This window comes from Salvelinus alpinus, chromosome 20 (assembly GCF_045679555.1).
Source record: "Salvelinus alpinus chromosome 20, SLU_Salpinus.1, whole genome shotgun sequence".
NCBI classification, from domain to species: Eukaryota; Metazoa; Chordata; class Actinopteri; order Salmoniformes; family Salmonidae; genus Salvelinus; species Salvelinus alpinus.
In genome coordinates this window covers 45,791,536-45,815,621 of record NC_092105.1, presented here as the reverse complement: position 1 = coordinate 45,815,621, position 24,086 = coordinate 45,791,536, and the positions used below count along the sequence as shown (strand labels likewise).

Below are 24,086 nucleotides of genomic sequence, written 5' to 3'. Positions count from 1 at the left end.
TTTCCCCACTGGTTTTTGTGGGATCTTATTTTGTGTGTAGTTGCCTGCGAGCACTGCATTTGCTTCACGTTTTGTTTTGCTGTTTATTGTTTTTTTTGTGAGTTTCATCTGATTAAACATGTGGAACTCTACGTACGCTGCGCCTTGGTCCAGTTATTACGACGATCGTAACAATATCTGTCAAATAGTGCAGATGAAGGGGAGGAAACAAAGAGTACAGATTTTTTTGCAATTGAGCCATAGCCCCAGAAATAAAACACTTTTTCAGCATGTCCACTGTGTACAAGATATAAACACAACTGCAATATATCTCTGACATGCGTTATCTAGCATGATTACATAAACGATACAAGAGTTCAATACAGTAAACTGCAGTGCTATAAAAGGCTTACTGTGCAGTTCACCTTCCACCACCAAGATGAAGAACCTGGTGCAGGTTCTCTCTCTATACCTGATGTGCCTCTATGGCTGTCTGTGTCAGGAAGATGACCCACAGGACTTTATGCTTCTAGCAGGCCCTCTCACCAACCACTTGAGGATGGACTTGAGCACCAAACCCATTGATGCCTTTGACTGCAGTCATCCCCTTCCCTTGGGCTCCAGACTCTACTTCCAGTATCTCCAGAGTCGGGGAGTAACTCACTTCAAAGTTCCCCTTTCCTGGGCTCAACTTTTGCCCACAGGTGACCCCAGCCAGCCCAGTCAGCCTGCATTGTCTTGCTACCGGACCTTCTTGGAACAGCTAGTGGAAGTAGGCCTCAAACCACTTGTTGTCTTGCATCGCTCTGCTTTACCAGAGGCCCTTAGATCCAGATACGGGGGCTGGGAAAGCGCAGAGCTGCCAGATGTATTTCAGCAATATGCTGAATTTGTTTTTCTGGCATATGGAGAACTGGCACACTCTTGGGTGACACTGAGCCACCTTGAAGAGCTGAGGGATGAGGTGAATCTGCAGCTAAAACACGCTCTCCGTGCCCACGCCAACGTGTACCACCTCTACCATCAACTGTTTCCTGGCCAAGGTAAACCCTTAATTAGCATGTGGTAGAAGATGTACATTATTCACAGGGTTTTGGGGAACAGTTTACAGATTTAACAATACATGTTCCTTTATTTTATAAAGAGTCCAATTGCAAGGGAGCCCTGCATGCACAAAATTGACAAAATACAATAACATACAAAGACACAAAATCACAAACGCAGTTAAGAAAAACGATCACATTCCTCGGCAAAGAGGTCCCCAATCAACATTTTGAACTGCCCGAGGGGCACCAGTACATCCAGTTGTACTAAACCCTACATTTATGGAACAATGGGGTGCAAAGAAACTAAAAGCTGAATTACCTAACTGAGGAGACCGAATGGATTTCCAGAGATAGCCATCCCTTAGACAGGGTATGGTAACTCATAAATCTAAAGGTTATTAACGCTGTTAGGTAGTGGGAGTTTTTTTAAAGAGCTTTATAAATAAAAGAGGGCCAGCCTACTTTCTGGTAAAGAATGCAGTGATGTGTTGCACCTGTCGCCCGCAAGAAATACTCCGACAGTATGTGGGTTCTTATGAAGATCTTTAGTGCTACAAGGTGTTTTGAATTGTTTGTTTGGAACCGACAAGTTTTCATAGCAAAGCGGCTTTAGATTTAGACAGATTTTGTCAAAATTGTTTCACAAAATATCAGTCAACCGGATGTGAAAGAGGTCAGTGACTGTGCCTCAATTATGTCCCATCCTTGACTTTTCTAGTACTATCATTCATGGTTGCATGTATATTGTTTTCCTTATCAGAAGAGATTATTTCTGGCCAAGTGTTGTGAACGCCATTAGATAGCAAAGGTTAGGATCTGGGGAAAAGTGAAACACTGCATGGTCACACACACACACACACACACACACCCCAGTGGAGGGTGGTGACCTGAAAAAGGGAGACCCAAGGTATAGGCGCTGAACGCACAGAGATGTCAAAATGTGTTTAATCTCTATCCAACAATGTCACCAAGCTTCTCAACACATAGAGCCTCCATAATGCTCTGTGGCACAATCCCAATGCAATTCACAAGGTTAATTCTCTGATCCTAATTCTATGATTGGATGGACAACATGTCAGTTCATACTGTAAAAGTTTTGATTGGTTGGAGGACGTCCTCCGGAAGTGGTCATAATTACCATGTATGTCTATGAAAGGTCAATGTAGCCAGAGGACGGAAGATAGCTGTCCTCCGGCTAAACCATGGTGCTACCCCGGACAGTGTGGTTGAAATTACTTTAGGCCTTCATTGCAAAACAGTGTATTTTAATCATTTTCTTTGGTGACTTATGAATATATTTAACATAACTTTTTTAATATTTCACTATTTGAATTTTTATGAAATTTCACTGAGGAGGATGGTCCTCCTATGGACCTGGATTGCTAACACTGTCACTGTTTTTATAACACATCAGCCCTCTCCATTCTGTGCTCTCCTCTCAGGGGGCCATGTGTCGATTGGCGTAAGGGCCAGTGATGTTCCCATCCTTTACCAAAGCGAGGCTGCCATTAAGGTATGGGTACAGTACCTTTGACATTTTGGACAATTGAATGTGTCACAATGTCAGACTCCAAAGCAACAAAATGTGAAACCTGCACAGGTTTTATACTTTTCCCAAGGCACCCACCGTATTGCTGTGATGGTGACAACATATTTCCCATTCAGGAGTCCCTTGATTTCCTGTCAGTGCAAATTGAATACGACTGCACCTCTAAATCAAACCTGGCAGAGGAGCTGAGAAGATTACAGGTAGTTTACTCTTCCATGTTCTGATAAAGTGTGTCTTAATGAAAGGAAGAACAGAGCCTCCACACAAAAGTGTATTTTATTACTGTCTTATCTTACCCATCAATTATTAAATGTCTAATTGCCAATATCCTTGTAAGTTATTGTAAACCGTGGGTGTGAAACTCATAATGTTTTACCCCAAAATGGAAAACTGTGAATAATGGGAGATTTTGTATATACAGTTTGAAGGTTGAAGAGGCTGAATACAGAATGTCCTAATATGATTTCTCTAATTTCGATGAAAACACACAACCATTAATCTGCAACTCATAATTGTCTCATAAAAGCCAGCCCCTGAATGACGATCCCTTTGTCATGTTTTAGAAGGCCAATGGGCAGATACCCATTGTGATTTACAAGATGAATATCAAAGGCTGTTCCTTCAGTCAATTCCAGCCACTTGGTAACATCCTGCAAGGTAAATCATGTGAAGCTGCATAAATGTACACACGCATGCTTTGTAGACCATCAGATCACTGGTGTCTTGTATGATCATACCATCCAACCTCAGTACAATGGTTAAAATTGTATTTGCTTACAGACAGTTCACCCATACTCAAGTCTAGTGTCACGTTATAGACGTCTCTACACTGTCAATTAAACGTGGTGGTGATGACATCTCAAACCAGATTGTGGATTCCTATCAAGAGAGTGATTTGTAGTAGTCACAGTGCCAGAGACCATCGTTTTATTGATGTTATCTCCACAAAGATTTTATCAAAATAAAATGTCATAGTCCAATTTGATTGTGAAGGCATTATGAAATTCTGACTTGTTGTTATCATGGTCCGGAGTACGCTGCAAAGTGCTTATCTAGCTAGTTAAAAGGGCGATCTGGTATTGGAACAACAACAAAGTGGTTATCCCACCACTTCTTTGGTAAACAGCTCAGGTATATGATGATGAGATCAAATTATAGTTCATTATAGTTTAATGTTTGAAGCTATACAGTGTTCAAACCCTCCACCTCCAGCCTAGCTGTCTCAATTACCAACTCACTTAAAAACTGTGAGTATACCCTTTATAATTAATATATCCTTTATGGATTTTGCAAATATAGATCCTATAAAATGTAACCCGATGTTCATATCAAATCATTTTTTTGAGGAATTTGAAAAACAACCCCCTGTGATTGTGGTCTAAAATCATTACAGTTCTGCGGAATGGGGACCTGCAAATTCTGGGATGTGACATGGTTGACTTGTTTGAGGAGCTGGATTTGGTGGACACTCTGAATAGGTACAAATACACTTGTTGTTTACATGCACTGTTTGGAAATGTAGTAGTAGATAAAATAGTCTACTATTAGCATAATGGTATATAAAAAGTCTGAATTAACCTTTTGTCTTTTTTGTATTTTAGTGTGAATTCATACCTCTGTATGTACAGTATCTACAGTGCCTTCAGAAAGTATTCACACCCCTTGACTTTTCCCACATTTTGTTGTGTTACAGCCGGAATTTAAAATGTATTAAATTGAGATTTTGTGGCACTGATCTACACACAATACCTCATAATGTCAAAGTGGAAATGCTTACAAATGAATAAAACATGAATAGTTGAAATGGCTTGAGTCAATAAGCATTCAACTCTTTAATTATGGCAAGTTACGTTCAGGAGTAAAAATGTGCTTAACAAGTCACATAATAAATTGCATGGAATCACTCTGTTGTGCAATAATATTGCTTAATATGATTTTTTAAATGAGTACCCCATCTCCGAACCCCACACATACAATTATCTGTAAGGTCCCTCAGTTTAGTTTATTAATTCGAACATTTAAAAAAACAAGCACACATAAAACGTAAAAGCCATACATGCACATTAATAAAATCATTGAGGAAAACACACAATAAAATCTGGGACTTATTTCCATTGTGGTCCTCTTGAGACAAGATGGCTAGACAAGATCAAAAACAGTAAGGCAGTGAAATAATAAAACAAAAACATAGAAGAAGAACATCTATCTCATCATTCCAGTTACATCATAGGGGTTATTCACATGGGCACAGAAGACATCAAACATATTTTTACTTTATTTTTAAAGCTGTCCAGAAACGACATTGTTTTTATAGGCAGAGGCAACTTATTCCATTCTGAGGCTCCAGTATACAGTTGATCAATGAATTTCAAGCACAGATTCAACCACAAGGACCAGGGAGGTTTTCAAATAGTTAGCAAAGAAGGGCACCTATTGGTAGAATTACACTTTGGATGGTGTATCAATACACCCAGTCACTACAAAGATACAGGCGCCCTTCCTACCTCAGTTGCCGAAGAGGAAGGAACCCGCTCAGGGATTTCACCATGAGGACAATGGTGATTTTAAAACAGTTACAGAGTTTAATGGCTGTGATAAAAGGAAAGGGAAAGGGGATACCTAGTCAGTTGTACAACTGAATGTCTTCAACTGAAATGTGTCTTCCGCATTTAATCCAACCCCTCTGAATCAGAGAGGTGCGGGGGGCTGCCTTAATTGACATCCATGTCTTTGGTGCCCGGGGAACAGTGTGTTAAATGTCTTGCTCAGGGGCAGAATGACAGAGATAACTGAGAATGGATCAACAACACTGGAGTTACTCCACAATATTAACATAAATGAGAGAGCGAATTGAAGGAAGCCTGTACAGAATATAAAATATTCCACAACATGCATCCTGTTTTCAATAAGGCACTAAAGTAATACTGCAAAAAATGTGGCAAAGAAAGTCATTTTTGGTCATGAATACAATACGTTATATTTGGGGCAAATTTTCAAGCATGGTGGTGGCTGCATCATGTTATGGGCATGCTTGTCATTGGCAAGGACTAAGGAGTTTGAGCTAAGCACTGGAACAATCCTAGAGGAAAACTTGGTTCAGTCTTTTTTCCAACAGACACTGGGAGACAAATTCACCTTTCAGCAGGACAATTACCTTAAACACAAGGCCAAATATACACTGGAGTTGCTTACCAAGATGACATTGAATGTTAGAGTGGCCGAGTTATGGATTTGACTTAAATTGGCTTGAAAATCTATTGCAAGACTTGAAAATAGCTGTCTAGTAACGATCAACAACCAACTTGACAGAGCTTGAAGAATGTTTTAAAGAATAAATGGGCAAATATTGTACAATCCAGCTCTTATAGATTTACCCAGAAAGACTCACAACTGTAATTGCTGCCAAAGGCGATTCTAACATGTATTGACTCAGGGGGTTGAATACTTATCTAATCAAGATATATTAGTCTTTTATTTACCACTTTGACATAAGAGTATTTTGTGTAGATTGTTGACAAAAAAATGGCAAATCCATTTTAATCCCACAAAACAAAATGTGGAAAAAGTCAAGGGGTGTGAATACTTTCATAACGGCACTGTATTTAATGTTGCTCTTCACCTCTCTTGCTCGGCTAGTCTTTCAGAGCACACTGGGGATGCACTGTCAGTAAACTACCAGAGAGTGTGGGATAAGTTTGGAACTCAGACCATTTCCGAGCGGGACATCTTCCTGAATGAGTCTTTTCCTGATGGCTTCCAGTGGGCCACTTCCAGTGAGTCCTTTAAAGTCGAGGGTGGCTGGTCTGAGCATGGGAAGGGTGAGACCCTTTGGGACCGCTTTGGCCATGAGCACCAAGCCTTTGAGAATCAGACTGCAGACCTGGCTTGTGACAGTTACCATAAAGTGGACTATGACGTCTACCTCCTGAGAGGTCTACTTGTCAAAACCTACCAGTTCTCTATCTCCTGGGCCCGCATTTTCCCCTCTGGCCACTGGGGGAGCCACTCTGAGAAAGGTGCGCTTTACTATGACAGCCTGATCAACGCGCTGATAGAGGCGGGTATAGAACCTGCTGTGACCCTGCACCACTGGGATCTTCCCCAGGCACTCCAGGACTATGGAGGCTGGACCAATGTTTCCATTGCAGAAGCCTTTAGAGACTATGCCGACTTCTGCTTCTTCAGGTTTGGAGATAGGGTTAGGACCTGGAACACTTTCAGTAGCCCCTGGGTGATTAGCCATGCTGGGTACGGTATCGGTCAGCATCCCCCTGGAATAAAGGACTATGTGGTTGCCTCCTACCAGGTGAGAGAACTAGCATCACTCCTTTCCCTATAACCCTTTGTTGACTTTGTGAATTGTAATTATTATTTCTTTGATGATTTTGATCCTTTGTGTGCCCCCCCCCCCAAAAAAAAGGTGACTCACAACATGCTCAAGTCCCACGCTGAAGCCTGGCATGTTTACAACGACAAGTACCGGAAGGACCAGGGAGGCAAAGTAGGCATTGCCCTGGACTCCAACTGGGCTGAGCCTCCAAGCTCCTCTTCCAAGCCTGAAGATGTAGTGGCTGCAGACCGCTACCTGCAGTTCATGCTGGGATGGTTCGCCCATCCCATTTTTGTGGATGGGGACTACCCACCCTTGCTAAAGTCTCAGATTGAGCAGAAAAGGCGGGATTGTCCCCTCTCTGTGCCTGCCATACTCCCTTTCTTCACTGCAGCAGAGAGTAAGCGAATTCGCGGAACGGCAGATTTCCTGGGGCTCAACCACTACACCTCTCGCCTGGTCAACGCCAGTGATGGTGGCTGCGTGCCTGGACCAGAGGGGGTGGGAGACTTCAAAGCTCATGTGGACCACGCCTGGCCTTCTACGGAGTCTGACTGGATACACTCTGCACCCTGGGGTCTCCGTAGGCTGCTCAACTATGTTTCTGCAGAGTATCTGAATGTCACTAAGGTGCCCGTCTACATAACTGGAAATGGGATACCCACAGGGTACAGCAGGGACACTATCAATGACACGGAGCGTACAGAGTACTTAAAGGGCTACATCAACGAAGCACTGAAAGGTAAGTCTCTGGAATGTGTTAGACCAGGGGTCACCTAGCCCTGTACAGAAGGAGTGTTTTGAGACTGTAAGAATGATTGTTTATAAGGATTGTTTACAAGGATTGTTTACCAGGATGACTTTGGTTGACTTTCAACAGCAATCCATCTGGATGGAGTGGATGTGCAGCGGTTCACTGTGCAGTCACTGATGGACGGGTTTGAGGGGCCAAAGGGCTACAGCCAAAGGTTTGGTTTGCACTATGTCAACTTTGAAGACCCTAACAGGCCCAGAACCCCAAAGCAGTCAGCCTATTTCTACTCTGATATTATCAAGAGAAATGGGTTTGCTGATACAAGAGAAAGAAGTCCACAACAAGAACCAAAGTTTCAAACCGTTATGCGGCAACCCACTCTGCCCCCATCCGAGGTTCCCTCCAGATCCAAGGTTGTCTGGGAGAAGTTCTCCAGTCAGTCCAATTTCCAGAGGAAGCTCTACCACTACGGCACCTTTCCAATGGGCTTTCAATGGGGAGTGACGTCCTCAGCCTATCAGATAGAAGGTGGCTGGAATGTTGACGGAAAGGGTGCAAGTGTATGGGATACCTTCACCCACAAGCCTGGCAGTATTACCGAAGATGCCAATGGTGACATAGCCTGTGACAGTTACCACCGACTAGAGGAAGACCTGTACATGCTAAGGGCCCTAAGGGTTAAGACCTACCGATTCTCCCTGTCCTGGTCCAGGATCTTTCCCGATGGTCGGCGCAATTCCTTGAACCAGAAGGGTGTTAACTACTACAACAGGCTCATTAACGGCCTACTAGCTTATAACATAACCCCCATGGTGACACTCTACCACTGGGACCTCCCTCAGGCCCTGCAGGACCTTGATGGCTGGGACAACATCCAGATGGTTGAGATCTTTAACGACTTCTGTGACTTCTGTTTTTCCACCTTTGGGAAGCGAGTAAAGTTTTGGTTGACCTTCAACCAACCCTATACAATTGCATGGTCAGGATACGGTCTGGGGCAGATCCCACCAAATGTCAGGAAGCCTGGGGATGCACCATATAGAGTCGCTCATAACCTTCTAAAGGCACATGCCACGGTGTACCACACCTATGACAAGAAATACCGCAAATCCCAAGGCGGTCTGGTCTCCATCGCCCTCAACGCAAACTGGGCTGAGCCCAAAGATGTCAACATCCCCCGGGAAGTCATGGCTGCAGACCGTGCCCTGCAGTTTCAGCTTGGCTGGTTCGCTCACCCAATCTTCAAAACCGGTGATTACCCCGACGCCATGAAGTGGCAGGTGGGCAACAAGAGTGAGCTCCAAGGCCTGCCAGATTCCAGGCTCCCCACGTTCACCAATGATGATAAGGCCTACATCAGAGGTACTGCTGATGTCTTCTGTATAAATGCTTATACCACTAAGGTGATACGTCAAGTAACTGCCAGGCTTAGTCCTCAGTCCTATTATAACGACCAGGATGTTGGAGAGGAGGAGGAGGGTGATTCCCCCACAACTGCCATCAAAGGGCAGAGGGCTGTAGCATGGGGCTTACGGAGACTCCTCAACTGGATCAAGGAGGAGTATGGAGATCCAGAGATTTATGTCACAGAGAATGGAGTTCCAACGGCTCCAAAGACCACAGTGGATGACACTGACAGAATATTCTACTACAAAACCTACATCGATGAGGCTTTGAAAGGTAAGATCTAATGATATATTTCCCTACAAGTTGCTCATTTCACCTTCAAGAGGTGGTGGGAGGTTGGGGGGACTTTGTACTATGTCACTGACTATAATGCCTTCTAATTGCATCGATGAATGAGTACAGACTGAGCAGAATACCAAGGGGCAAGCAAAGGCAACTTACTTTGCTAGGAATTTCCAACATTTGCTGTAAAAAAAAAAGTAATCTTCCAAAAGTAAATCTTCTCTCATGTCCCCTTAGCCCATGACATGGATGGTGTGAAGGTGAGGGGTTACAGTGTCTCATCTCTTATGGACTCTTTTGAGTGGCTCAATGGGTACACAGTGGGCTTTGGTCTCCACCATGTGGACTTTACTCACCCAAGCCGACCCAGGACGCCCAAACGTTCAGCCCACTACTACTATCAAGTCATGAGGGACAACGGTTTCCCTCAATCCGAGGATGGTACACCCATTTATGGAAACTTCCGTAAAGATTTCATCTGGAGCACAGCAACAGCATCTTACCAGGTGACTGCTCACTGAAAACAATTTTGAAAAGTCAAATGCCAATAAAAGCACCACAATATGTTTACCTTGTCATTTTATATCTCTTGTCCAGATTGAGGGGGGCTGGAGAGCAGATGGAAAGGGCCTCAGTATCTGGGATAAGTTTGCCCACACTCCTCTTAGAGTGTTCAATGATGACACAGGGGATATTGCCTGTGATAGTTATAATAAGGTGGAGGAGGATGTGGCTATGCTGAGGAGGCTGAAGGTGACCCACTACCGCTTCTCTATATCCTGGTCCAGGGTGCTCCCCGATGGCACCACCAAAAACATCAACGAGGCTGGCCTCAACTACTACCGTAGACTGGTTGACGCACTTCTCATTGCCAACATACAGCCTCATGTGAGTTTAGTGGCCATGAAGACATGCTCATGACTGGGATAATATGTAATTTACTATATCAAAGGGAGTTAATTAAACATGCACTTTGAAAAACCTGAATTGACACATTAAACCCCTGAGGTAAATAATCGTTTCCTCTCTTCATGAATGTTCCTCTCTCCAGATTACCCTCTACCACTGGGACCTCCCTCAGGCTCTGCAGGATGTGGGGGGCTGGGAGAACGACAGTATCATTGACCGATTCAGAGAATATGCTGATTTTATCTTCACTCACCTTGGAGACAAAGTGAAGTTCTGGATCACCATCAATGAGCCTTACAATATAGCCAATATTGGCCACGGCTATGGAGCTGCCGCCCCAGGTACTACCTCTGTAATTCAGACTAAACAAATATGCATTTGGCTTGTATTTGCCAAACAATTGTTGACCGTTTTCAGTGTGTGTCTGTAGTAACAGTAAACAATCGTATCGTTGATATGCTAAATAGCTTCTAAATACAATAGCTTTAAAAAGAGAATCGAAAGCAAAAAAAATCATTTCGACCCCTTAAAATAACTGTAGAAAGAGATCGTATTTATTGAAGTGTCTTCAAGATGAAGTTAAAATAATAATCCTTCTATGGCCAGGCATCAGCTTCAGACCTGGCACACTGCCCTACATAGTGGGCCACAACCTCATCAAAGCCCATGCCGAAGCCTGGCACCTGTACAACGATAACTACCGCACCAGGCAGGGCGGCATTATCTCCATCACCATCAACTCAGACTGGTCAGAGCCACGGAACCCCTACAAGCAGGAGGACGTAGAAGCTGCACGGCGCGTTGTTCAGGTACAGTCTAATGCCTCGCATTGCATCAGTCATCAAAATTCTCTCCACTACATCAGTGAAACTATAGTGTAGTATCCTGTGTAAAACATAACCGTGTATGTAGAGTTCCTGTATAGTATGTACCACATTTCCCATATTTGGCACAGTACACAAAAGGCCTCAATGATGGTCCAAACAAACATCATACTAAAGAGTTACATGAAGAGTGACTACATTCTTTTTCTGTCGTTTCCCAGCTTATTCAGTGACACTATTGGTTCCTTTCTCCTGTTGCAGTTCTACATCGGCTGGTTTGCCCACCCTATATTCAATGGAGACTACAGTGACACAATGAAGACAATCATTCGAGAGAGGAGCCTAGCAGCAGGCCTATCTAAATCACGGTAAGATAAATATTTATTAGTAGTGCTAATTTTAAAAAGCCATAGAAGAATTTGCATTCATTCTGAGGAAATGATATGACTCAAACCCTAAATATAAAATAAAGAATTAGTGATTCACAGATAAAACGCTCTGAACTGGCTATATGATACACATGCACCAATTTGTAAGTCGCTCTGGATAAGAGCGTCTGCTAAATGACTTAAATGTAAATGTAAATATGGTCAACTGGCTATGAACTTTTTTTACAGGCTTCCTGAGTTTTCCCCTGCAGAGATCCAGAGGGTCAAAGGTACATATGATTACTTTGGGTTCAACCACTACACAACTGTCCTGGCATTCCCTGTTGAGTATGGGAACCTACAGCACTACGATGCAGACAGGTGAGAAATCAGCCATAAGAGCCTACACTATACAGGACATACCTGAAAATATTTATCTCATAGTTAGATCAAAAACTGGAGATGTGTATATAACTATATGAAGTCAACCTGTAAGTGCTATTTATAGTTTATGAATGTATTATAGTTCTTCTGTACGTCCTTGTTTCAAATTGATGTCCTGTTCCATTTCCAAACCCATATTTAATGAAATATTCTGTAATTTTACTGTGTGTATTAGGGGCGCTGGAACGATTGCTGATCGCACCTGGCTGGACTCTGGCTCTGGCTGGCTGAAGGTTTCCCCATTTGGATTCCGCAAGATTCTCAACTTCATCAAGGAGGAGTACGGCAACCCACCCATCATCATCACAGAGAATGGGATCTCGGCGCGAGGGCCAGTGGATCTGAACGATGTCCACAGGATTCACTACTATGAGAATTACATCAATCAGCTCCTCAAAGGTAACATGCCACAATAACAAGGAAGTATTTCTATATTTGACAGTATGAAATATAATTTACAAGTGAAACACCATCTTTAATGTTTTGGAAAACATTCCCACAACTTAATGAAATGTTCTGTGAACCTTTATAGAGCCACATTTGGTTTTCTCCTCTCTTTTCAGCATATTTGCTGGATGGGGTGGACATTCGAGGCTACACAGCCTGGTCTCTGATGGACAATCTAGAGTGGGCCACTGGCTTCTCAGAGAGATTCGGCCTGTTCTATGTGAACCGTTCTGACTCCAAACTTCCACGAGTAGCCAAGAACTCTGTTGCCCGCTATGCCACCATCATCACCTGCAATGGATTCCCTGACCCCACTCTGGGGCCTCACGAGTGTTTGAATCCTGAGCCCGAAGGTAGAGTGACAACATTCTCAATCTCAGTGGATGCAACACTGTTGCACACAGTGCATTTCAGATGGGAAAAAACATGTTTAAAGTGATTGATAATTCTGTATGTTTTACACACACACCATATCACACCTGCAAACCATAAAAGTTATCACACAAACTTAAAAAAGACAGAAAGTGATTGGAAGGGTTTTTATAAACTCCTTCAAGTTTTTTTTAAAGAGGAGTTTACCCACTTTGAACTTTGCACTGCTTAAGTGCAGTGGTTATTGTAAACAAAAGGATGTCATTATGTTATCAAGGCACAAGGCGAGACCCAGATGCAGGCACAGGAGACAGATGGTTGGAGTCTTACAATGTTTAATAATCCAAAGGGGTAGGCAAGAGAATCGTTGTGGACAGACAAAAGGTCAAAAACAGATCAGAGTCCAGGAGGTACAGAGTGGCAGACAGGCTCGTGTTCAAGGGAGGCAGAATGGTCAGGCAGGCAGGTACAGAGTCCAGAAACAGGCAAGGGTCAAAACCGGGAGGACAAGAAAAAGGAGAATAGCAAAAAGGAGTACGGGAAAAACACGCTGGTTGACTTGATTAAACATACAAGACGAACTGGCACAGAGAGACAGGAAACACAGGGATAAATACACTGGGGAAAATAAGTGACGCCTGGAGGGAGCGGAGACAATCACAGGAACAAGTGAAACAGATCAGGGCGTGACACAAACACAATTTTATGTTCATATCTGGCATATTTTTTTTGTGTGTCAGAAAACCTAAAGTATTTACTACTCTATTCCCATAGAGAAAGTAGGTGTCCTGAGATTTATAGATAAACAGTGGCTTTCCGAAAGTATTCAACCCCCTTGGCATTTTTCCTATTTTGTTGCCTTACGACCTGGAATTAAAATAGATTTTTGGAGGGGATGTATCATTTGATTTACACAACATGCCTACCACTTTGAAGATGCAAAATATTTTTTCTTGTGAAACGAACAAGAAATAAGACAAAAAAAACGGAAAACTTGAGCGTGCATAACTATTCACCCCCCAAAGTCAATACTTGGTAGAGCCACCTTTTGCAGCAATTACGGCTGCAAGTCTCTTGGGGTATGTCTCTATAAGGTTGGCACATCTAGCCACTGGGATTGTTGCCCATTCATCAAGGCAAAACTGCTCCAGCTCTTTCAAGTTGGATGCAACAGCAATCTTGTCATTATGCACACATGGCCCCTATTCCCAGTGATTAGTAATTGTATAAGTGTGCCCTTGGTTTACCAGTGTCCGGTCGATTATAGGTACTTTGTCCGTTGGTGCGTGTGAGTACCTGTGCTGTGTGTTTTGGCTTTCGTACCATTGTGGATTGCGCAGATGATTACGGTTCTCGTCCCGTGTGTTAATCATTGTGCGCGTGTGTTATTTATTCAAGGTACTCCTCGCTCTTTTGTTTGTGTTTCAACCCTGTGTTTTTGTATCGTGTTTGTTTGGTCTTCGATGCGTGTCTTTACACGGCACGCCGTAATTTGGGTAAATTTAAAAACCCTATTATGCATTCCTGCGCCTGTCTCCCAAATTATTCATACCAACCTGACAGAATAATCAACCATTAAGGGAGACAGCGGGAATGGCCCGTCCGACGACGCTGCGACTGGTCCGTCCGCCGCCGCTGCAACTTCGGTAGCTGCAACAGACCCGTCCGACTTCGCCACAACGGGTCGGTCCGACAACGCAACTTCAGCAGCGACAACTGGCCCATCCGACGATGACGTATCTTCGGCAGCTGCATTGGGTCCTGATCGACCCGCACTGCGTTTCTGTGATCACCTCCCCCCCCCCCCCCTTTTCGTGGTATCCAATTGTTAGTAGTTACTGTGTCATCGCTACAACTCCCGTACGGGCTCGGGAGAGACGAAGGTCGAAAGCCATGCGTCCTCCAACCAAGCCGCACTGCTTCTTAACACAGCGCGCATCCAACCCGGAAGCCAGCCGCACCAATGTGTCGGAGGAAACACCGTGCACCAGGCGACCTGGTTAGCGCGCACTGCGCCCGGCCCGCCACAGGAGTCGCTAGTGCACGACGAGACAAGGATATCCCTACCGGCCAAACCCTCCCTAACCCCGGACAACGCTAGGCCAATTGTGCGTCGCCCCACGGACCTCTCGGTCGCGGCCGGCTGCGACAGAGCCTGGGCGCGAACCCAGAGTGCGATGCAGTGCCCTAGACCACTGCGCCACCCGGGAGGCCCCCTGTGATCACCCTTGAGGCCGGTGGCGCTTCACTGTTGGTGCAGTACTGTCACGGATCCCTCCGGAACTTTCATTATGCACACCTGGCCCCTATTCCCAGTACAATAGTAATTGTAAACTAAAAAAAAAAAAGCAAAAAAATGTCTCAATGTCAACTGCGTATTTTCATGTGTAAATATTTGTATGAACATAAGATTCAACAACTGAGACATAAACTGAACAAGTTCCACAGACATGTGACTAACAGAAATGGAATAATGTGTCCCTGAACAAAGGGGAGGTCAAAATTAAAAGTAGCGGTCAGTATCTGGTGTGGCCACCAGCTGCATTAAGTACTGCAGTGCATCTCCTCCTCATGGACTGCACCAGATTTGCCAGTTCTTGCTGTGAGATGTTGCCCCACTCTTCCACCAAGGCACCTGCAAGTTCCCAGACATTTCTAGACGGAATGGCCCCAGCCCTCATCCTCCGATCCAACAGGTCCCAGATGTGCTCCACAGGATTGAGATCCGACCTCTTCGCTGGGCATGGCAGAACACTGACATTCCTGTCTTGCAGGAAATCACGCACAAAACGAGCAGTATGGCTGGTGGCGTTGTCATGCTGGAGGGTCATGTCAGGATGAGCCTGCAGGAAGGGTACCACATGAGGGAGGAGAATGTCTTCCCTGTAACGCACAGCGTTGATATTGCCTGCAATGACAACAAGCTCAGTCCGATGATGCTGTCACACACTGCCCCAGACCATGACGGACCCTCCACCTCCAAATCTATCCCGCTCCAGAGTACAGGTCTCTGTGTAACCCTCATTCCTTCGTCGATAAACGTGAATGCGACCATCACCCCTGGTGAGACAAAACCGCGACTCGTCAGTGAAGCGCACTTTTTGCTAGTCTTGTCTGGTCCAATGACGGTGGGTTTGTGCCCATTGGTGAAGTTGTTGCCGGTGATGTCTGGTGAGGACCTGCCTTACAACAGACCTACAAGCCCTCAGTCCAGCCTCTCTCAGCCTATTTCGGACAGTCTGAGCACTGATGGAGGGATTGTGCGTACCTGGTGTAACTCGGGCAGTTGTTGTTGCCATCCTGTACCAGTCCCGCAGGTGTGATGTTCAGATGTACCGATCCTGTGCAGGTGTTGTTGCACATGGTCTGTCACTGCAAGGACGATCAGCTGTTCGTCCTGTCTCCCTGTAGCACTGTCTTAGGCCCTGGCCGCATCTGCAGTCCTCATGCCTCCTTGCAGCATGCCTAAGGCACGTTCACGCAGATGAGCAGGGACCCTGGACAACTTTCTTTTGGTGTTTTTTCAGAGTCAGTAGAAAGGCCTCTTTAGTGTCCTAAGTATTCATAACTGTGACCTTAATTGACTCAAATGATGTCAATTAGCCTATCAGAAGCTTCTAAAGCCATGACATTTTCTGGAATTTTCCAAGCTGTTTAAAGTCACAGTCAACTTAGTGTATGTAAACTTCTGACCCACTTGAATTGTGATACTGTGAATTAAGTGAAATAATCTGTCTTCAAACAATTGTTGGAGAAATTACTTGTCATGCACAAAGTAGATGTCCTGGCCGACTTGCCAAAACTACAGTTTGTTAACAAGAAATTTGTGGAGTGGTTGAAAAACTAGTTTTAATGACTCCAACCTAAGTGTATGTCAACTTTTGACTTCAACTGTAGCTTTTTCCTTGATGGCCAAAAAGCTCAATTTTAGTCTCATCTGACCAGAGTACCATCTTCCATATGTTTGGGGAGTCTCCCACATGCCTTTTGGCGAACACCAAATGAGTTTGCTTATTTTTTTCTTTAATCAATTGCTTTTTTTCTGGCCACTCTTCCGTAAAGCCCAGCGCTGTGGAGTGTACGGCTTAAAGTGGTCCTATGGACAGATACTTCAATCTCCGCTGTGGAGCTTTGCAGCTCCTTCTGGGTTATCTTTGCTCTCTTTGTTGCCTCTCTGATTGATGCCCTCCTTACCTGGTCCATGAGTTTTGGTGGCGGCCCTCTCTTGGGAGGTTTGTTGTGGTGCCATATTCTTTCCATTTCTTAATAATGGATTTAATGGTGCTCCGTGGGATGTTCAAAGTTTCTGATATTTTTTTGTGTTTGTTTTTTTGTAACAAGTTATTTCTTTCATTTCACTTCACCAATTTGGACTATTTTGTGAATGTCCATTACATGAAATCCAAATAAAAATCTATTTAATTTACAGGTTGAAATGCAACAAAATAGGAAAAACGCCAAGGGGGATGAATACTTTTGCAAGGCAATGTATGCACTGATATCAGGGGCAGCAGGTAGCCTAACAGTGTTGGGCCAGTAACCGAAAGGTCACTGGTTCAAATACACAGGCTGCCAAGGTGAAAAATCTGTCAATATGCCCTTGAACACATTGTTTTACAGGGTCAGCCATAGTAGTACAGCACCCCTGAATACAACAGGTGTAGTAGACCTTATGTAAGCATTTCACGATAAGGTCTGTTGTATTTGGCGCATGTGACATATACAATTTCATTTTATTTTTATTTTCTTAACCCTAAATTTGCTCCAGGGGTGCTGTACTACTATGGCTGACCCTGTAAAACAACACATTTGACAGCACCTATCCTGTCTATGCGACAATAAATCATGTATTTGTTTTGCAACAAAAGGAGTATCTCCTTAAATGTTTCCTTGTCGTGTTGTAATGTGTTTTCATAAAAGTAATGACACCCTTTTTTTTGTTTACAAGGAAGTTCTCGAATGGGGAAATGCACTTGATTTTCAATCTTACCGATACATCTGAACACGTTGTCTGATTAATTTCAATGAATTTATTCTCTTACCCCAGGAACGAGTGCACCCTCCACCTCCTCGCCTATCTTACCAGTAGAGAACGTGAGCTTCCTCGGTATGGAGCTGTCATCTGGCAGTGCTGAGGTAGCCCTCTACAGCGTCTTTGCTCTCTCCATTACGGGTGTCCTCTCAGTCATCGCTGTAACCTATCTGTACCGGAAGTCAGACAGATCCTCTGTGGAATCTGTGAGGATGGAGAAGCTCTGAACACATAAAGAGTGCGAGAAGCCTCTGCCCCCATCCAACATAAATGTCTCATTGTCTCTGTTTCTAAAATAATCTGTCAATACTCAACCTGAAAAGTGCCTGTCTATTTGTGGTATAGGAAAATGAGTTGTTGCTTATATATCTGATGAATCATTTGTGTCTGCACCAAACATTACCTTCTTATTTTAAGAAATAAAGGACTAACTTTTGAAGTATTTCCAGTCTATGGTCATTATAATCAGTTATCCAATAGAGGACGCTGTTGCATCAGATCCTCTGGTCTTTAGATTAGATTGGGTGTTTACAATACAGTTGTTCCTCCTTTAATGTCACAGTGTATACTCGATTTCATCAACGCAATCAGAAGGCATTTTAGTCAGTAACATTCTACAAAGTCCCAGGTCCCCCTCCCAGCACCAATAAAGGTGCAATGCAAATAATGTAGTCATTGATGTCTACAAAATATCTTTATTAGTCAAGCAACTAAACAGCCAAACCATCATTTAAAGGTCAGACAGGATTGTGTCGTCGAGGCACAGATCTAGGGAAGGGTACCCAAACATTTCTGCAGCATTGAAGGTTTCCCAAGAACACAGTTGTACCCATCATTCTGAAATAGAAGAAGTTTGGAACCACCAAGACTCTTCCTAGAGCTGGCCGCCCAGCCAAACTGAGCAATCGGGGGAGAAGGGCCAATCAGGGAAGTGACCAAGAACCCGATGGTCACCTCTGACAGAGCTCCAGAGATCCTCTGTGGAGACGGGAGGGCCTTCCAGAAGGACAACAATCTCTGCAGCCCTCCACCAGGTGGTAGAGTGGCCAGACGGAAGCCACTCCTCAGTAAAAGACACATGACTGCCCGCTTGGAGTTTGCCAAAAGGCACCCAAAGGACTCTCAGACCATGAAAAACAAGATTCTCTCGTCTGATGAAACCAAGATTGAACTCTTTGGCCTGAATGCCAAGCGTCGCGTCTGGAGGAAACCTGCAACCACCCCTGTGAAGCATGGTGGTGGCAGCATCATGCTGTGGGGATGTTTTTCAACAGCAGGGACTGGGAGACTAGTCAGGATAGAGGTAATGATGAACGGAGCAAAGTACAAAGAGATCCTTGATAAAAACTTGCTCCAGAGCACTCAAAACCTCAGACTGTGGGCGAAGGTTCATCTTCCAATAGGACAACAACCCTAAGCATACAGCCAAGACAACGCAGGAGTGACTTTGGGACAAGTCTCTGAATATCCTTGAGTGGCCCAGCCAGAGCCCGGACTTGAACCCAATCAAACATTTCTGGAGAGACCTGAAAATAGCTGTGCAGCGATGCTCCCCATCCAACCTGACAGAGCTTAAGAGGATCTGCAGAGAAGAATGGGAGAAACTCCCCAAATAAAGGTTTGCCAAGCTTGTAGCATCATACCCAAGAAGACTCGAGGCTGTAATAAAGTATTGTGCTTCAACAAAGTACTGAGTAAAGGGTATGAATATGTCTGTAAATGTACTAAATAACCACAATATCTTGGGGAAAGAGAGTGATAAGCTCTGGTTGTGTACTATCCGTAGGAACAAAAAATCTGTATTTATGAGATGAGGATATTAAGGGATCCCTTCACCCCCATTCCCACTTGAATCCCGTTAACGGGATTGATTTGACAACATCCAGTGAAATTGCAGCGCGCCAAATTCAAAAACAGAAATACTCATAATAAGAATTCATAAAACATACAAGTGTTATACATCAAAATACAGCTTAACTTTTTAAGAATCAGTGTCAGATTTCAAAAAGGCTTTACGGCGAAAGCAGACCATGCGATTATCTGAGGACAGCGCCCCGCATACCAACACATGAAAATCATATTTCAACCAGGCAGGTGCTACACAAGTCAGAAATAACGATATAATTCATGCCTTACCTTTGAAGATCTTCTTCTGTTGGCACTCCAAAATGTCCCAGAAACATCACAAATGGTCCTTTTGTTCGATAAATTCCTTCTTTATATCCCTAAAATGTCAATTTATTTGGCACGTTTGATTCAGAAATACACCGGTTCCAACTCGCCCAACATGCCTACAAAGTATCTAATAAGTTACATGTAAACTTGGTCCAAACATGTCAAATAACTTTCCTAATCCAACCTTAGGTACCTTAAAATGTAAATAATCGATCAAATTTAAGACGGGATAAACTGTGTTCAATACCGGGAAGAAAACAAAGTGAAGCGCGTTCCAGGTCTCGCGTAACAAAAGACTTGAGTCCCTCTGAGTGACACATGGAAATAACAGGACTACTTCTTCATTTCTCAAAAGAAAAACATCAACCAATTTCTAAAGACTGTTGACATCTAGTGGAAGCCATAGGAACTGCAAGCAAATTCCTATTAAAAAGAGCTTCCAATAGAAAACAAATGGAAAACACATTGACCTCAAAAAAATGTTTCCCTGGATGGATTGTGCTCGGGGTTTCCAAATCAGTTCTGTTATACTCACAGACATTATTCAAACAGTATTAGAAACTTCCGAGTGTTTTCTATCCAAATCTACTAATAATATGCATATCCTAGCTTCTGGGCCTGAGTAGTAGGCAGTTTACTTTGGGCACACTTTTAATCCGTATGTCAAAATACTGCCCCCTAGCCTTAAGAAGATGTATTAAACATTTCCATACTTGAAAATGGTATAGAAGTTATACATGATGTAAATAATGACGATTGTAAAACCGAGGGTACTGTCTTGAAATTGGGCGCAGTAAAGAAAGCATCTAGAATTCTTTAAAATAATGTGTCTTTTAAAATAATCTGTAACACTAAAAATACATTTCATGAATAAACCATTATAAATGCGTATAAATGTTTAAATGCTTAAGACATTATTATCAATGCTAAAAGTTCAAATTAATTGTATAAATGTTCAAAAATAATGAAATACTTATTTTTAAAAGTTTATTCATGTTTGTTGCCAAAGTGTTACCAAAGTGACTGGTGCTATTAAGCTCATTATCAATTTTGTCACTGATACCTGTACTTGGCATACCCATGTTTTGGGATATTTCCTACCTAAACTGTGTTTATCCCTCCTGTTAATTGGGTTCAGAGTTCCAGTTGTGTACGTGCGCGCATGCATACAGAATGTGTGTTTACACTGTAGCAGGGCTGCACGTCTATTATTTCGACCTCTGCAAATGTAGTGGGCAGTAATATTTGACATGTGTATATACAGTATATATATGATATTATAAATACCTCACATGCTCGTAATAAGACACAAGGCCTATTCAAATTTGTATCTGACGCCATAAAGTTGAGCTACAGTAATAGGCAATCAATAAATATCTGAGAATGGAATTGTAAATTTTTTGTATTTAATTACCTTGTAAAATGAATGGATTCACATAAAAAGACATGAAGCTTAAGTTACAAGGCAATAATTACAATAACAAAGCAAGGCATGATCAGAGAGAGAAAGAGAGAAATCATAGCCTGAAAGGCCATGCACCAAAAGAAAGGGGTAGAGTAGAGAAAGAAAGAAAGAAAGAAAGAGAGAAAGAAAGAAAGAGAGAGAGAAAGAGTCTCTCACCATAACAGTTCAGGAAGAAAAATAAGAAACAACAACCGTTTTTTAAATTTTTATTTATTTAACTAGGCAAGTCAGTTAAGAACAAATTCTTATTTACAATGACGGCCTAGGGCATAAGCATCTGGGTTGTTTGGATTCAAAATCTGAGTTGTTGACCAATAGTATCACTGTAAAGTTAACCTCCAATCAGATATTAGAGTTATATGATGTAACCTCTGCTTCTCAGAGGTGAGACAATGGAGGTTGGTAAGATCAACAAAGAGAATGCTGAATTCCTAAGACAACACAGAGGAAATGATTGCATACATTTGATAAGAAGAGTCACTTCAGGGGTTGGGTTGCCCTACACGAAGATATTTACTTCTGAGGCCCTTCAGAGCCACTCAAGGTTGCAACTATCATTACAAGCACCATAAACCATTGCATCAGTGGAGAACTGCTACATGTAATGATTATGTAGCGATCCGTGTGTGTGTCAGAGTTCAAGTTAGTAAAAAAACACCATTATAAAAGGCTAGCACCGTGTGGACTTCCACTATAAGCAAGATGAGATCCCTAGGGAGGATTCCGTCTCTGTACCTGCTTTGTCTCTATGACTGCCAATGTCAAGTGGAAGATGACCAACAAGACTTCATGCTTCTTTCAGGACCCCTGACCAATCACTTAGTAAGGGACCTGAGCACCAAGCCTTTAGCCATTCAATCAGGGATTGATGCCTTTGACTGCAGTCATCCCCTTCCTGTGGGCTCCAGGGCCTACTTCCAGAACCTGGGTAACTCACTTTAAAGTGTCCCTATCCTAGGAACACCTTTTGCCCTAGCCTAGGCAGCTGATGGTGGGTGCTAGATCTGCACCATCGTCTAGGATTGATGTGCCCAGCTGGTAATACACTTGTATTAAAAAATTTCCCATACCCACAAAAAAACAACATTTGTGCACAAATTTGTTTATATCCCTGTTAGTGAGCTTTTTTAAGGTATCTGTGACCAACAGATGTGTATCTGCATTTCCAGTCATGTGAAATCCATAGATTAGGGCCTAATGAATTTATTTCAATTGACTGATTTCCTCATAGGAACTGTAACTCCGTAAAATCAATGAAATTGTTGCATGTTGCGTTTATATTTTTGTTCAGTTTATGGCTCTGGCTAGGGCTGTGTCCAACTCATGGACCTTAAAGGAGCATTATGTATAATTTTTGCATTATAATGTCCATAATATATCTGCATTAATAGTGGAATGATAGTGTTTCACTATTATTATATTTTTTATGCTTTGGGCCCTTACAAAATTGCATTCAGATTTTCAGTTTTCCTATTGGTCAACAAAAGTTGGTGCGTCTCTTGTTTTCGAATTGGAGGGCTGCAGCCTCCCTCTTTGAGCAGCGTCACTCGGAGGCGTGGTCATCTTCTTCCGAGCGCAATCAACAATGTCAGATTTTAGGCAAGCGTCCAGCCCCACTTGTTGCGGATACAGGGGCCAAAAAAAGAAGTTTAGCAAAGCGACTAAATGATAAGGCTTGTGGGAAAAAATGAGTAAATATGGGTAACAATTTTAATCACTGGAGAGAAGTTATGGCAATAAAAGGGCTGAAGTCTGATGCAGAGATGGCCTGTTTTCTGCTCGACAGGTAACATTACCAAGACGTTGCGCCAGCTGCAGTAGCTAGCTAATGTTATCTGTGATGTTTGTGAATGGAATGTAAAACCAGTCAGGATATTGACATAATGCATGTGTTTTTGAGCATAATGATCATTTAGAACCTACTTACATTTTGCATTGGAGGCTAGCTAACGTTTCATGTGCATTTCTCTGTTTGAGAGTGTTAGGATTTGTGTTTATTGCACTATAACCCAATGCTATATCACATGTGATATAATATTAGCGTCTGTTTGTGTGTGCTGGAAGTAACAGTTAGCCCCAGATAAGTGTGCTGGGAAGCTGTGGTTAGCCTTGAGCGAGAACAGTGTGCTTTGTATGCAGGTGCAAATAGCTCAGACAATGTTGCAGAGCTGTCTGACCTCAGTCTCTGGGGTGAGGGAGCGTAATCTACACAGCAACAGCGCCGGGACACCAAAGAGCGCCAAGAGGCTGGGACTAGCCTGAGCGCCGGCGATAGGCTGAGCAAAGTTTAAACCACGCTCAGCCTCTACTGTGACAGGCCAACAGACGGGTTGGAACTAGTCTGTCACAGTATAAGAACAGCTGTTTACTTACATCCTGCCAGTTCCCTGTTCTACCCTGCGGGGTGGTACAGTGAACCCGTATATACGAAAATTGCATTTACCATTTATCGCTTGAGTTTAATAAAAATACTTAAAGTATATTCGGTGACTCTGAATCACATTTTGTTCTGATACCAGATTTGAATTGACGCAAATCCCTTATAAGAGTGATAACTGTAATGGTGCTCGGCTGTAACGTTAACGTTAGCAGCTGTAATGGTGCTTGGCAGTATAGTTGCCTCACCTTTTTGAGACTTCCAAGTGACTAACATTGTTACAGAACATTACTGAAACAATGTTAGCTAGCTAACATTATGTAGCT

At 43.1% G+C, this 24,086-nt stretch overlaps 1 protein-coding gene and 1 long non-coding RNA gene across 3 annotated transcripts in view; both read left to right on the top strand.

Annotated features, from left to right (window-relative positions):
- Positions 1–18,185, top strand: part of LOC139546997 (lactase/phlorizin hydrolase-like) — a 38,121-nt gene extending 19,936 nt beyond the window's left edge. The window contains exons 1-17 of one of the 2 annotated variants that reach the window (XM_071356022.1): positions 393–1,022; positions 2,468–2,538; positions 2,691–2,774; positions 3,138–3,231; positions 3,968–4,052; positions 6,211–6,880; positions 6,995–7,646; positions 7,785–9,338; positions 9,585–9,853; positions 9,945–10,235; positions 10,399–10,597; positions 10,863–11,065; positions 11,342–11,448; positions 11,698–11,829; positions 12,068–12,291; positions 12,456–12,692; positions 17,759–18,185. In XM_071356022.1, coding sequence (XP_071212123.1) covers positions 419–1,022; positions 2,468–2,538; positions 2,691–2,774; positions 3,138–3,231; positions 3,968–4,052; positions 6,211–6,880; positions 6,995–7,646; positions 7,785–9,338; positions 9,585–9,853; positions 9,945–10,235; positions 10,399–10,597; positions 10,863–11,065; positions 11,342–11,448; positions 11,698–11,829; positions 12,068–12,291; positions 12,456–12,692; positions 17,759–17,970 — 5,688 coding nt within the window. In that variant the 5' untranslated portion in view covers positions 393–418 and the 3' untranslated portion in view covers positions 17,971–18,185. Of the gene's footprint in view, positions 1–392; positions 1,023–2,467; positions 2,539–2,690; positions 2,775–3,137; positions 3,232–3,967; positions 4,053–6,210; positions 6,881–6,994; positions 7,647–7,784; positions 9,339–9,584; positions 9,854–9,944; positions 10,236–10,398; positions 10,598–10,862; positions 11,066–11,341; positions 11,449–11,697; positions 11,830–12,067; positions 12,292–12,455; positions 12,693–17,758 lie in introns of those variants that run through there. The other variant, XM_071356023.1, reaches the window with a different exon arrangement.
- A 2,641-nt stretch (positions 18,186–20,826) lies between these two features.
- LOC139546999 (uncharacterized) lies at positions 20,827–23,865 on the top strand. The gene is made up of 2 exons (XR_011669302.1): positions 20,827–23,169; positions 23,523–23,865. It is a non-coding gene; the product is annotated as an uncharacterized lncRNA (long non-coding RNA).
- The last annotated feature ends 221 nt before the right edge of the window (positions 23,866–24,086 follow it).